The 15,652-nt window shown below is 46.7% G+C and overlaps 1 protein-coding gene across 4 annotated transcripts in view; it reads right to left on the reverse strand.

Annotated features, from left to right (window-relative positions):
- Positions 1–5,495: 5,495 nt before the first annotated feature.
- The window catches only part of CIDEA (cell death inducing DFFA like effector a), a 44,584-nt gene continuing 34,427 nt past the window's right edge, over positions 5,496–15,652 (reverse strand). For all 4 annotated transcript variants that reach the window (XM_049901883.1, XM_049901884.1, XM_049901885.1 and 1 more), the window contains exons 4-5: positions 9,784–9,965; positions 5,496–7,585 (exon numbers count right to left, since the gene is read on the reverse strand). In XM_049901883.1, the coding sequence (XP_049757840.1) occupies positions 7,438–7,585; positions 9,784–9,965 (330 nt within the window). In that variant the 3' untranslated portion in view covers positions 5,496–7,437. The remainder of the gene's footprint in view (positions 7,586–9,783; positions 9,966–15,652) is intronic.

The raw sequence follows: 15,652 nt of genomic DNA on the forward strand, positions 1-15,652 counted from the left end.
ATGGTCAGTCATTCACAAGCGTTTAAGACCCCAGACGCTACTCACCAAAGGAGAATGTAGAACATTTTCTTTATAAACTGTTATACCAGTTGAGCTAGATGTTCCCAACACCGTGGTCCCCACAGCCCTTAGCCCAGTAATTTGGTCCTTCAGGGAGTTTGGATGTGTCTGTGGAGCTTCCAAGACCCCGCCTTGGTCAAGTTGTGCTGGCTTCCCCAGTATTGTGTACACTCTTACCCTTCACCAAAGTTACCGTTTATCTATGGTCTATTTAGTGTTTTTCCAACCCCACCCCCGTGGGTGTATCCTTCTCTCTGCCCTCCCCACGGATTTAGAAGGTGCTTTATTATTTTTCGAAGAGTGATTGTGGCCCCCCAGATGCTGAGAGCTCAAGTAAAAAAAAAAAAGAGAGAGCTCAAGTAGTTGGGTCTAAATGCAGAGTCTGTACCTGACAGCCAGCCACACAGCCGGGCCTCACCTGTCTGCAGTCCTCCCCACGTGCACAGCCCCTGTCCCTTTAGAACACAGCCCTCTCCCACAGCCAGCTCTGAACCCAGAGCGTCCCAGAGTCCTCCAGTACCCTGCTCTGGGGTCTGGCTCTTCTCTGGACTCCCGCAGCTGTGGAAATCTGCTCCCTTTGTGCCGCACAAATCAGGAAATGTCTCTGGAAGCTCTTGTTGTTGTCTCACTTTTCCCATTCACATGGTAGAGGCTGCAGGAGAAGATGCTAATGAAAGGAATTCTGATTCCAGGGAGTGCTCCTTCAGGTCTGGAGATGGCCCAGGAGTTGGAGACCACAGTGCCCGCCCTGATAAGGGCTGGGTAGCTTCTCTGCTGGTGCCTGAACTGCCCTGAGGCCACGAGGGCACGTGCAGAGGCCCATGTGGGGAGATGCTGGGCTCAAATATTAACTGCACCCCGTGTGGAGGCCAGATAGGCTTTACTCAAGAGGCAGAATTGGAACCTATGGGTGGAAGTTTTAGGGACCCAAAATTTGGCTTTTAAAATAACTAACAAAACTGACAACGTATAATCAGCTGCTTCTGTGAGGGGCCCCGTACCAGAAAATGTTCAAACCGAGGTGATGAGAACATGGAGGCTTCTGTCACATGCCGCCATGACTCACGCTCACCCTTAGATAACAAGTGGCCTCTGGTGGAGCGGTCCTCCGGCCCCACAGCACCTCCCTCCACATGCCCTCACAGGGGATGCTTCACCCTGGATGGGTGAATGTGAGTTTTGTTTTGTTTTTTTAAGTAAAATGTCATTTGGAGTGAATCCTTGCGAATTAGGTAAATGAGCATGTCCAAGCAATACCCTTTTAGGTTTTTCTTTTGTTTGTATATTTGAGGTATAACTATATAAAGAGGCAGGCGTTGGTATGTGGCTTGACAGTAATCACATCTCACATATCTTCCCACACCCCATTCCCACGAATTGTGCCCGATTAGGAGAACTGAGGTCACAGCATCTGTGATAGGAGTGAGGTCTTCTTGCTTCCCCCATCCCCAGTCCTCCTAGGTTTTGAGTTTCCTGTTGGGCTCCCTGGTCCTTTGTGTTGCTGAAGGGTGATAAGAGTAGAAAAGGTTGGCAGGGTGAGGGAGAAAAGTAGAGCACTAGTTAGGAAGAGTCAGGTCCTGGACCCTGGAGTCAGTGGTGGGGTCACAGACACCCAAGCAGACTAGAGATGTGTGTGCACCTCTGTTTCCCTCTGTGTTCAGAGGAGGGAGGACCTGGTCGTGACCAGTGGGATTTTAAACAGCCTCACAGCTGGGACAAGAAAGATGTAGCAGTGACCTTCACAGACTGACCTCCAAAGATCACAGCAGATGGGGTAACTTGGGGAGGCCAGAGTATGTTTCCCCCTTCCTCCCCCCCACATGTCTGGGGTGTGAGGTGGAGAGACCCTGCCACCCAGTGGAATGTGGCTTGAGTTTGAAAAGTGAATCAACCTAGATGCCCATCCACAGATGAATGGATAAACAAACTATGGGACATACATGCAGTGGAATACTGTGCAATGATGAAGAACAATGATGAATCTGTGAAGCATCTCACAACATGGATGAATCTGGAGGGCATTATGATGAGTGAAATAAGTCAATCACAAAAGGACAGATATTGTATGAGACCACTACTATAAAAACTCATGAAAATGTTTACACACAAAAAGAAACAATCTTTGATGGTTACCAGGGAGAGGAGAGGTGGGAATGGAAAAACACTAAATAGACAATAGATAAGTGGTAACTTTGGTGAAGGGTAAGACACTGCACAGTCCTGGAGAACCCAGAACACCTTGTACAAGGCAAGGCCATGGAAGCTCCATAGACATGTCCAAACTCCCTGAAGGATCAAATTACTGGGCTAAGGGCTGTGGGGACCATGGTGTTGGGAACACCTAGCTCAATTGGCATAACATAATTTATAAAGAAAATATTCCACATTCTACTTTGGTGAGTAGCGTCTGGGGTCTTAAAAGCTTGTGAGTGGCCCTCTAAGACACTCTAGTGGTCTCACCCCATTGGGAGCAAGGGAGAATGAAGAAAACTAAAGACACCAAGGAAAGATTAGTCCAAAGGACTAATGGACCACATCCACCACAGCCTTCATCAGACTGAGTCCAGCACAACTAGATGGTGCCAGGGTACCAACACTGACTGCTCTGACAGGGATCATAATAGAGGGTCCCAGACAGAGCTGGAGAAGAATGTAGAACAAAATTATAACAAACAAAAAAAGACCAGACTTACTGGCCTGACAGACTGGTGAAACCCCTGGCCCCCAGACACCCTTTTAGTTCAGTAATGAAGTCACTCTTGAGGTTCATCCTTCGGTCAAAGATTAGACAGGCCCATAAAACAAAATGGGGCGCACCAGCTCGAGGGCAAGAACTAGAAGGAAGGAGGGAACAGGTAAGATGGTAATAGGGAACCCAAGGACAAGAAGGGAGAGTGTTGACATGTTGTGGGGTTGGTAACCAATGTCACAAAACAATATGTGTGGAGTAAATGTGCACTAACCGTTTAATGAGAAGCTAGTTTGTTATGTAAAACTTCATCTAAAGTATTCAAAAAAAAAAAGAAAGAAAGTGAATCAAATTTTAAAAGTTACACTTTTTGCCCATTTCTGACCCAAAGGTCAGAAGTTTGAGTCTACCAGGTGCTCCTTCGAAACTCAATGGGACAGTTCTACTCCGTCCTATAGTGTCACTATGAGTTGGAATGAATTCGACGACAATGGGTTTGGGTTTTTTTTTGGTTATAGGGCCTTTGGAGCCCTGGTAGCACAGTGGTTAAGAGCTCAGCTGCTAGCCAAAAGGTCAGCAGTTCAAATCCACCAGCTGCTCCTCAGAAACCCTATGGAGCTTTTCTACTCTGTCCCATAGGGTTGTTATGAGTTGGAACCGACTCTGTGGCACTTACCAACAACATAGGGGCTTTGAGGGGCTGCTGTTATGATGAGAGGGTCTTGGGAAGATCGCACCTCACTCTGTGATTTCTTAAGTTGTGACAAAAGAAAGTGACACCCAGAAAGGGGAGGGGAAGCTGCACTGGTTTTCTCTACATACGATCTATGTGTAACAGCGAGTGGTGAGTGGCGGAAGCAGAACACAGGAGGCACCGCATGGGAATGGTGCCTCTTGCAGTTACAAGTCTGCAGGTGAAGGCAGTTGCAAGTCTGTGGCTGGTCCCTGAGGAAAGACTATGGTTCTTGCAGCTCTAGGTCCCTGGAGGAAAGCAACCATCCCCCTCATCCCCGCTGTGATCCCACTGTGGGCCCGCAAGGGATGGCCTTGGCTCTCTACAGGGTGGATATGCTCACCTGACTTCTCTGAATAGAAGCAGCACAGAGATGCTGTGTCATATGAGAAGAAAGGAGAACTTTTGTGTGAGGAAATGGAATCCCAGTGTTAGGGTCGCCATGTTGGAAAGACATTTCACAGGGCTGGACATAGAAGAGAGGGCTGTGGAGAGCTGAAGGATGAGAGGTTGACAAAAGGCCCTCAGCTTAGGTTTTTTTTTTAACCCCTTTACAAGAAAATAAGTCTGAGAATGGAATTCCAGGACCACCTAGTTTTGGCTTTAATTTTACAGATGGGGAAAGAGACTTGGGGAAGCAAAGTGTGTGCACAGCAGACTGATTATAAGAGGTAATGGCTGTGAGGTAATGGCTTTTAAAATATTTCATTTTCACATCCTCAATTCAACCATTCAGAAATTTGTTCTCTGTTCCAGCAGAGAGCGCCCCTTGCCCCTCGCCCCTGGTGGGCTGTTCCCGGACCTGGGGGGAAGCCGGGCGTGGATGGAGCTCGTTGTATAGGTCGCCTTGGAAAGGGGGTGCTAATAAGCACCAAGGTCCACCCAGAAATGAAAGAGTCTGGAACCTGCAGCTCATAAGAGCGATTTTCTTTTTTTCTGAACTATGAAGTCGGTAAATGGGTGCTATAGGGCTTAGCCACAGAGAGGTTGCCAGGAGAGGCACCGGAGCCCCGGGTAGGGATGCCGGCGACGTGTAGACCTGCTGAAGTTTCTTGGAGGCACAGCCACCCCCAGCCCGGCACGAGAGCTGCGCCCCGGTAACAAAGGGTGACAATCCTTTCCCTGAGCTGGTGGGGCTACCGGGGCGGGGGGGGGGGGAGGGAAGCACAGAAAACGAGACTAGACCCAGAAAGCGTCCTGTTTGGCGTGCAAGCCGCTAATCAGAGCCAGAGACACGGGCTCCCTTTCCGTGTAGAGACCCCGGGTAAACGGGGGCTCTGGTGCTGCGGTCTCCTTGGGACGCACCCCGAGGTGGGGGAGGCTGCCTTCGCTGCAGGCCCCGGACGGGTCCCGGGATCACTGACGTGCTGACTGGGGAAGGCGCCGCGGCTTCCAGAAGCCCCCGGGCGTCCTGTGGAATCGAACGCCCCCCGGGCGCGGGGACCGCAGACGTCCCGGTCCCCAGCAGGGCCGGGCGCTGAGTCAGCGGGCTCCGGCGCTCCAGGGAAAAGTCCTTTTTTGGAAACTTATAGTCACTTCCTGCGACCGCCGCAGCCTGGGTGAGTGACGCGATTCCCAGTGGGCGGGGGTCGGGGCGGTGATGGGGGACTTTAGGAAGGAGCTCGGCAAGCCTTGGCAAACGCCCTCCATCTGCACTGTATTCTGAAATAGGGAAGCAATGACGCAAAAATACTGAATTTTTCACTGTGTTAATGGAAAGGCTGTCTCTAGGTATTTTTACCTCTCCTGGGGGTCGTGGTCGAGGGTGGGGGGGCGAGGGTCTTCCTGGCCCAGTTGTCCAACCGATCCTACCAGCCCCAAGCTCAGAGACAGCGACAGTTGGAGGAGCTGGGTCACAGCAAGGAGGCAGGGGGATGCAGCTCTGTCTGTGAGGGGCCAGCGGGAAGGTCTGAGGTAACCAGGAGCCAGAGACCTGGGGCCAGGATTCTGTTCTTCTAGTGCTTTGGGTACTTCGGAGTGTCTGCGTGTCAGCGGCGAAAGGAGAAAGGCAACATTTCTTAGTAGGAAAATCAGAAGCTGCTCACACTTGACTTGCCTCCCAGCATCTATTCCCCTTTACTCTGGTGATAGTCCCCTTTTCCCTTTGGGGTCCTGTGCCCCAACTCGAGTCCACCTGGTGGGGGCTTATTCTGCCCTGTCTCCAGGGCTGAGTGTGCAGCCTGCCTAGCCAGAGCCTACCACCAAGCACCATAACTGCACCCGGAAGGTCATCCCCAGAGCTTCCTGTGAGGACAGCCATCCTGAAAACAAAGCCACTTCAGAGAAAAGCAGGCTGAAAAATGTGGAGAGATGGCCCCACAACTTCACTGAGTGTCTGTGACCAGCCAGGCCTGGAGCTAGAGCAACTGCTGGCCTTCTCAGTGACATGAGCCAGTATGGCTCCTTTTACCCTCAACCAGCTGAGTCGACCCTTACTCCCCTGACCAAGGGCCCTGACTGATACCACAGGCGACATTAGTAACTGAAGATGCTGTCCCCTACTACCATGCCTCCCTTCCAGCAGGGTTTTCGTTTGTTTAGAAAAGGGCTGAAAGTGTGTCTTGAAGTCAAAACCACAATGAGATACCACTTCACACCCACTATAAAAAAAATGGAAAATGACAAATGTTGGCCATCATGTGGGGAAATTGGAACCCTCATCCACTGCTGGTGGGAATGTAAGATCGTACAGCCACTGTGAAAACCAGTTTGGTGGTTCCTCAAAAAGTTAAACATAGAATTATCCTATGACCTAACAATTCTACTTCTATGTATATACCACGAAGAACTGAAAGCATCGACTCAGACACATGTACTCCAATGTTCATTGTAGCCTTGCTCACAGTAGCCAAAATGTGGAAACAACCCAAGTGTTTATCAGCAATGAATGGATAAAATATGGTGCAACATACAATGGGATATTATTCAGATATAAAGAGAAACGGAGTCTTGATACATGCTGCCACATGGATGAGTCTTGAAAACATTATGCTGAGTGAAGTAAGTCAAACACAAAAGGACAAATGCTACATGATCTCACTTACATGAAATAGCTAGGATAGGCAAAAGCATAGAGACAGAAGTAAAATAGTGGTTACCAAGGGCTGGGGGATACAGAGCTATTGCTTAAAAAAATATATGGTTAAAATAAAATTTTGTCAGAATAACAAAAACAGAAGCCAAAAAACTCTTCACGAAGGCAACTCCAGGAGCAGAAGATTTCACTCGTGAATTCTATCAAATATTAAAGTAAGAAATACAGTATTCACACACACACACACACACACACAGGAAAGAAAGGGAGAGAGGGACGGAGAGAGGGCGGGAGGGAGGGAAGGGAGGGAAGAAGGAAGAAAGAAAGCAAACGAAGTGGAAGTGCTGCTTGAAGACCTCCAAAGATTCAAGTCCTTAAGCTTTCTAGTCCCTTTGGGCACATGAATGACCTACATTAAAAACAAAACAAGACAAACAAAAACAGCCCCCCACAAAATAGCTTTTGACAGTTCTTTACTTTTGCAGCACCAAGTACTACTAAAGACTTAAAAGGGTTTCGAGTTTCGCAATTGCATGAAAGCACTGTTTGTTTTTTGGGGAGATGAAAGAGATAGGAGGAAGTCCTGCACATGTTAAAAGTAACTCTTGTGACTGATTTATGGCAGTCGGTCTACAGTATGTGCTGCTGCTCCTTGGCCACTCCAGGACACACCTGCTGCTTGGTGGCTTCCTAAGGCCCATGAGCCCCCTCCCCACCGCCCTCCTCCTTCCTGGGCACCCTGCTATAGAGCCCCCATTTCAAGTGACATGACACCTCTTTTCTTTCATCTGGCCACTAGTCCAGAATAGAAGTGGCTGGCAGCCTGCAAGTGGCATGTGGCTAAGAACATAAGCATCTTCAGAATTAGTTACTGGAAGTGGACAACTGGATAAAAAGGCTGGTGGCTCCCCACGCACATCATTACCCACACATGGCCTTTCCCTTGGAGCGTGACCTGGGGGCAGGCGGCTCTTCAGAGTCACCCAGCACCCGCAGCATGTAGGAGCCCGTGTAGATGAGAAACTGCCCAGTCACCTGGGCGGCGTAGGACAGGAACCGCAGCACACTCCTGGGGGGAAGGGACAAGGAGACGCGTCAGGAGAGCTCTGCTCCCACCACTTGCTCCGAGCTCAGGATGCGCAAACACTCCGTGCTTCAGTGTTGGAGAAGCACTGCTCTAACGCTCTAATGGCACACAGTCACCTGGGATCCTGATACGGCACAGGTGCCAATTCACTAAGGCTCCCAAGTGATGTGATGCTGCCGCTCTGGGGTCATCCTTTGAGTAGCATGGCATCTACCAGCCACTTCCAAACCTGGCCTGGTTATTCATCCAGGGAGCTCCGGGGAAGGTAGACCCCACTGCACGAAGGGACATGCTGTGGCTAGTACTTTGCCTGCTCAGTTGTTCCAGCGGTCTTGTTGGTTTTGCGAAACTTGTTACCGAAATCAATAGTCAGTGTGAAAGGAGAAGAAAGGGCAACGAGGGTATTCACACTTGTTTGCAGAGGTTACAGTGAGAGAAAAACTTGACCCCACCATTGCATCTACATCCTAGGGCTGAGTCCGACAGTAGTACTATTTCAGACTAAACAAATAGCTTTAATATAAATTCTTAATCTCTACCTAGTCTGAAGCTAAAGTATTTTGTTTGTTTTTTAAAGTTCCATCACTTCTAAGTTAGTAGTGGGACCGCAATCAAGCGAGCTGCGACTGAAGCCCATTCTGGGCCACTAGACCTGGGAGGGTCAACCGCCCTGGTGTGAGGCTCTTGGCCGTGCTGTCCTGGGGGCTGCACCCACTCTGGTGGCCTGTCCTTTGCCACAGACTCCGTCACAGGCAGTGCTTTTGTTTTGACATTTCAGCCAATTCTGTGGCTGCTCGTAGACTGACTTCACCTTTCAAGAAAGATTTTGCCAAGGCGGGGTTTTGGGGTGAGGTTTACCTTCTTCATTATAGTCATCTAAGTTGTTACTCATGCCTCGCTTTAAAAATCAAACAATAAAGCTGTTTTCTCCCATTCTAGCAAAAATAATCAAGATTTTAACACCAGGCCAGTAACCGTTGTCTGAGCATCAGCCACAAATGGTGTACGTGGAAGACGGAGGCTTCACAGAAGCCAAATGCCCAGCCATGTGAGACCCACAGAGCAGAGCAGGTTCCACCCCAAGGCATTTTCCCTGCTATGAGCACAGGGAAGAGGAAGGCAGCCCTACAGGGACAGCGGAGGAAGAGGAGGGCAGTCCTATGGAGACAGCAGAGGAAGGAACAGTGCCATCAAAGAGAAGAAATACTTCAGGCAAACCCTGCCCAGAGGGCATTTACAGAGAGCACTGGAACACAGCAGTTGCAAACTTTTTATAGTAGCTTCAAAGACCATCCTGTGTTGTCAGCCTCTCTCCTTCCATCCTTTCGGGCTACATAAAATTAGTTTCTTTAGAGAATCAAGGGTGAATTTATTTAAGAACTGGAAGTAGATGTATTTAGAGCCTATGCAACCATAAAAAATTTGGAAGTACCCTCATTTTAAAGATGATGAAACCAAAGCTCAGAGATGCTGAGTAACCTGCTAACGGTCACACAGCTGGTGCTCAGGAGTAAGGCAGGTGTCCCTCTCAGGCCAGGGCTCTGTGGCAGGAGCTCTCCAGCCTGCTCATGCAGCAGGGGCCCCACGGAGCCTCTCGAAGGCCCTGAATTGCTCAGAGGGACCTGGGTGTAAACTGGGAGTCTGTTTTCTAAAGGCTGCTGGGTGATGCCCTGCAGACAGCCTGGCACCAGCCTCGGGAGCTGAGGGCGCCATGGCACAATGTGAGGAGGGAGCATGGCAGGCCACACTACCAGGAGGGGCAAATTTACTACGGAAAACACGGGTCAAAGAGCTGGTGGGGGAGTGGGTGGCTACACCAGGCTCTCCAAGGTCTGGTTTTAGCTGCTGTTGCTCAGAGTTAATGTTTTACACTGTGCAGCTCTAGTTTTTAAAAGGAATTTGGTTCTTCTTTACATTTATTATGTGGTTTTTGTTTCCTTTTAGTATTTAATGGTCTTTGGAGAAAAAAAATATTATATTTTGGCTCAAGACGAGACTTTCTGTTTTTTAAAATAAGTCAGTAGCATAAAGTTAAACACAAAATAGGGTGTATTTAAACAATAAAAAGCTAGACCAGAATCTCAGGCTCTGTGCCCAGGGAGTAAGCTGGGAGCAGCCACCCTGCTCTGTCACCTTGAGCAGGGATGAGGCCCCTATGCTTGACTGTGTGAAGTCCTTACCTCAGCAGGGCCTTGGCACTGGTACACCGGATGTCGTAGGACACCGAATACATCTCATACATGGTGGCCTTCACATTGAGGCAGCCGATGAAGTCTCTGGGGCTCAGCTTGTATAAGTCGAAGGTGACTCTTGCTATACCTGATTTCTTTGGCTGTTGGTAAGCTGGAGCATACTGATTGCCCTATTGCAATGAAAGCATAAACAGATGTTAGGAGCATTCCTAACCATGACATTTACATCTTGTAATTCTGGTTTTATGTTATTCAGGCTCTTGTAAAAGTCAGTTTAAAATCTGTTAGCAACTAGGCTGCTAATCATTTGAGTGGTGTTTTCAGCAGGACAGTATGCTTATCCCACTTTGATGTTCAGAAGGTTCCAGGGTGGTACAAACGGTTTGCTCCTGGCTACTAACCGAAAGGTTGGTGGTTTGAGTTAACCTAGCAGCGCTTCAAGAGAGAGTCCTGGTGCAGCGTGATGGATCGCTTTTGTGTGGCCTTTCTTGCTGTGGTCTTGTAACCACTTGGATGGGACTGTGCAGATTAGGTAATTATGGTCAGTTTTGCCATCCCACTATGCTTAAAACAGAGCTAATTCCAGAGCAGAAAGAGGATCTCACCATGACCAAGGAAGAAGAATCGGGAGTGGAGTGTGTCTTTTAGACCTGTAATTCCTGTGCTGAGACCCTCCTAGACCCAGAAGACAGACAGAGAGCTGTGACACTGAAGATGGCAAGACAGCAAGAAGCAGCAGCATAGAAATGGCAGCAGCAGAAGCAGCAGAACCAGGATACTGACAGGAGACCATCAGGGTGGTGTGGTCAGCTTCCCTGCCCATGGAGCGAGAAGGCTGAGAGCCTTTGGGCAGGAGGCTTGCTGGCAGAGTGGGGTGTCTCTGGGCGCTTTGTGGAGCTAGGTTTGCTGACCCACAGAGCTAGAACTGAGTGCCTTCAGGCCGAGGCTTACTGGCTGAGTGGGGTGTCTCTGGGCACTTATTGGCAGAGCTAAAAGAGCTTTGTAATGCTTGACCAAACAGGGCAGCGGCCAAGGGGCCAGAGAGAGTTGTGGCATGGCTGAGAAGAGGCTGTCCTGATGGGAGAACTGTATCCTGACTGTTCCTGAGCCTGAATTGTAACTGTTACTTCCCTGATAGACCCCATAACTGCGAGTGTGGTGTGTGAGTTCTGTGTGGCCATTGCAATGAATTATGGAACTCAGCAGAGAAGTGAAGAGTGCCATGGGATGACTGGTGTCAGAGTCGGTAAAGGTGGTGGAGAGAAGAGACATGTCTGACCTCTGCCTCATAGGAATCAGCCTGGGGCTATTCATCTTGGTTCTCCTTCCCACTTGTGAAGTTAAAGGTCAGACACTGCCCCCATGCCATTTTTACACCCGGTGATCTGCTTCCATATGGATTATAGCCAAGAAAACCCTATGGAGCAGTTCACTTTGTAACTCACGAGGTTGCCATGAGCCGGAATAAACTCGATGGCAATGAGTTTGGTGTGGTTTGGCATGTTCAAATTAAGCAACCAAGTATCTGTCACTTCACACTTTCAGTTTAGTGACTCAGGATGAGTCTGATCTGGCTTTGGGCCTGGATTTCAGGGTGACACTGTGTGGTGAATGTTGTGTTGTTGTTGAGACTCACTCTCCCCTGTAACTTAAAGCTACAATGTTGCTTGATGGACATGGGTGGCCTCATCTCATGACTACAATACTGTAACACCTTCAAAGAAGCTGTTTGCATTATACAAGAGGAACTAGGCAGAAGGTACCAGAACCGCATGGCCTAAGTAAGGGATAGAATTAGAACTTGCCCAGTGCTTCCCCAAACCCAAGCGTTCTATTTTCTAGTAACTGCCCTGGATGGAAGCTGACTTCTTGGGAGCACTGAATGCCATTTGCTTACAGTGTCCACTCTTAGTCTACCCAAAGCCTCAGGCGCCCGTTAAGACTGGGAGGGGTAAGTCAGAGACCTCTGAAAATCTCTAGATTTATAAATGACACCGTAACACAATGTTTCCCACAAAAACTTTAAAAAAATAAGAAGAGAACAAAGGTGTCCCAGAGTGTAGGAGCTGCTCTTCCTAAGGAGTTTGCTCCTCACACTAATCTTGCAGTATTCAGGACTCAAATTTAGATGATTAATTGATTTACTGGATCCCAAGAACCTCTGAGGTTGGAAGAAGTTGACACTGTGAATGTTAAATTCATTAATGACAATAATATATTGAAGTTAAAACATAAGTTCTCTGAAAAGAACAAAAGTCCTTCTTATTGTAGCCACTCTTCTTTATTCCCATATTCCTACCACACAGACCATAAACAACTAGAGGTTTAGATGTCTAATGTACCCTTTTGGTCCACTGGGCCAAAGAGACCCAATGTCTAATGCATATGAGGCCCTGCTGCCTTTTTAGGGTGCAGAACTAGCCATCATTTAGGCAACATTATTTTTAAAAGTTAAGATGACCAACCCCTATGGAAAAGAGTTTGGTTGTTCCTCAAAATATTAAATGTAGAATTACCATATGACCCAGCAATTCCATTCCTAGGTATATACCCAAAAGACTTGAAAACAGGAACTTAAACAGACACTTGGACCCCAGTGGTCATTGCAGCATTACTCACAATAAGTAAAAGCGGAAACAACTCATTTCCATTAACAGACGAATGGGTAAATAAAATGTGGTATATCCATAAAATGTCATATTATTCAGCCATAAAAAGAAAGGAAATTTTGATATATGCTACAACATGGATGAACCTTGAAAACATTATGCTGAATGAAATAAGTCAGACACAAAAGGACAAATATTAGATGATTACACTTACATAAGGTATCTAGAATGGGGATATTCATAGATATAGGAAGTAGAATGGAAATTTCCAGGGACTGAGGGGAACAGGAAATAGGGCGTCATTGCTTAATGGATTCAGAGTTTCTGTTGGGGATGATGACAAAATTCTAGAAATAGGTAGTAGTGGTAGTTATACAACATTGTGGATGCTACTGAACAGTACACACTTAGAAATGATTAAAATGGCAAATTTTGTGTTATATATATTTTACCACAATAAAAAAATAAAGATAAAATAAAAAAAATTAAGATACCAAGAATCCAAAGGGGTTTTCACCTATAAGCCTGTCTTGTCCAACTGTTTTTCATTGCCTCACATTTCTGACTTTTGAATTTTTTTCTTACTTCCTCTAAGTGTCTTCCTTAAGTCTCAGTGTTCCATCAAGGTGAAGATGCCTTCACAAAATCAGTGCACACGTGACCTAGCATCTGAGCATGTGGATTTCTGTATTTACTAAAGGTTAAAAAAAAAAAAAAAGGTTAAGGAAGAAGGAAATGATTCCTGCCCTACCCTCTTCCCTAAGTCCCTAAAGAGCTACTTTCTTGCAGGCTTTAAAAGGAGTTTCTACTGAAGAAGGGAGACATCTGGTGGTTACTTCTTGGTTGAAATTTTTGCCCAACTCAAACAGAATGGGCCTCACTGATAAAAGTGCCTGCCATTTCTGTCCTAAAAGGAAGAAGGTTGAAAAGTATAAAACAGAAGACTCCCTTCACAGGTTTTTATCTGCTGTCCAGTTAGTAGGGACACCCTGGTGCCGCAGTGGTCAAAGAGCTATGGCTGCAAAACAAAAGGTTGGCAGTTTGAATTCACCAGGAGCTCCTTTGAAACTCTATGGGCAGTTCTACCCTGTCCTACAGGGTCGCTATGAGTCGGGATCAGGATTGGCTTGATAGCAGTGGGTCTGGTTTTTTTCTTTTTGGTCCAGTTATTAAGTGTGTAGCGTTAAGAGGCTCTTCTGGCCAAGTCTAGAAACCTAACTCATATCCCAACCAGGCTGATATCAGACTGAGAAGTCCCTAACAGTCACACCACAGCATTATCCTTCTCAATCACATCACCACTTCAGCTAAGTATCTTGGTGGCCCACTCCACTCTGGGGATGAGTCTGCATCTCAACTGACTCCTAACCCAGGCCTATGTTCACAGGGTCTCGTTTATAAAAACAAACAAACAAATAACATCCTTCCCTCTGAATTACCACAAATTCAATGGCTTAAAACAACACTATTCTCTTACAGTTCTGGAGGTGAGAAGTCCAAAATTGGTCTCCCTGGCTCACAGCCCTTCCTTACGTCACTGCTCTCAGCTTCCATCTCTCACCCTGCCTGCTGCGTCTCTTTTGTGAGGACCCTTCTGATTACATTGGCCCACCGGGATAATCTAGGATAATCTCCCCATCTCAAGGTCCTTAACTTAATCATATCTGCCAACCATGTTAGGTTACATATTCACAGGTTCTGGGGATTAGGATGTCTGTGGGGGCCATATTTAGCCAACCAAACCAAACCAAGCCCATTGCCATTGAGTTGATTCTGACTCATAGCGACCCTACAGGACAGAGTAGAACTGCCCCATAGGGTTTCCAAGGAGCACCTGGTAGATTTGAACTGCCAACCTTTTGGTTAGCAGTCTAGCTCTTATGCGCTGTGCTACCAGGGCTCCATTTAGCCAACCACACCTTCCTTAAACAAAGACTGTCTTATAAAAGACTCATCTAATTCACTCCACTGGTCCCCCATCTACAGCCATGGTCTGCTCACCTGCTACAAAAATAGAATTTTATTTAAAATTTTGTGGTTTTTATAACTGATCTGTAGTTTTTTAGGAAACCCTGGTGGCGTAGGAGTTAAGTGCTATGGCTGCGAATCAAAGGGTCGGCAGTTCGAATCTGCCAGGTGCTTCCCAGAAACTTTATGGGGCAGTTCTACTCTGTCCTATAGGGTCGCTATGAGTCGGAATCGACTCGACGGCACTGGGTTTGGTTTGGTTTTGGTAGGTTTTTAATTCTAGTTAGAAAAATTATAAAATATTTGATATGTAGAGGAATATACACACAACATATGTAAAAATGAGGAATAATAAGATGATGGGTGTACTCACCACTCTACAGACAAAATATTTTCAGTCCTTAGAGGCCCATGTACCTCTCCCAAATTACACTCCCACTTCCCCTCTCCCACCTCCCACCTCCCCTCAAGAGGTGACAGCATGTAAGGTGTGTATCATCTGTTTGTTTTTAGCACACATATATCTCAAATGTTGTGTTACTAATTTTGCATATTTTTGAATGATATGTAAATGGTTAATGCAGACATTCTCAAAGTGTACCCTGGAGACACTTGGGGGCTCCCAAGACCCTTTCAGGAAGTTGAGATGTCAAAATAATTTTCATAATAAAAACTAAGCCATAATGTGCCTTTTTTGGCTCTCACTCTCTCAGGAACCCGCAGTGAAGTTTTCCACCATACGTTAGGGAAAGCTGTATAACTTGGTGAATCGATTTTTCCAGAATAACCAGTGCATGATGTCTCTCTCAGGGTAAGAGACCCACTCTACATGCAAGATGGACTGAGATGGACTTCAGTGTAACGGAAGAGGAAACCCACAGCCACAGCTTCTGGTTCCACATTGCAGCTAGCCTTTATGGAACTACCAGTTGTTGAATTTTGATGTAGTATCACAGAAGGATATCCACAATTATCTGAAAAGGTTATATTAGAATATTCCCCTATTTGCCAATTACTTATCTGCGTGAGCTGGGTTTTCTTCATACACTTCAAGACAACATACTGCAAACAGACTGAATGTTGAAACAGATAAGAGAACCTAGCTGTCTTCCATTAAGCCAGGCATTAAAGAGATTTTCAAAAATGTCATGCTTTTCACAGAAATTTTTTTTTTGTTTAGGAAAATATTACTTTTCATAAAAATGTGTTATTTATGTTTTTTTATGTTGAGTTGTTATTTTAATTAATTAATATTTTTAATTTCTAATATGATAAATATC

This window comes from Elephas maximus, chromosome 11 (genome assembly GCF_024166365.1).
Source record: "Elephas maximus indicus isolate mEleMax1 chromosome 11, mEleMax1 primary haplotype, whole genome shotgun sequence".
Classification (NCBI taxonomy): domain Eukaryota; kingdom Metazoa; phylum Chordata; class Mammalia; order Proboscidea; family Elephantidae; genus Elephas; species Elephas maximus.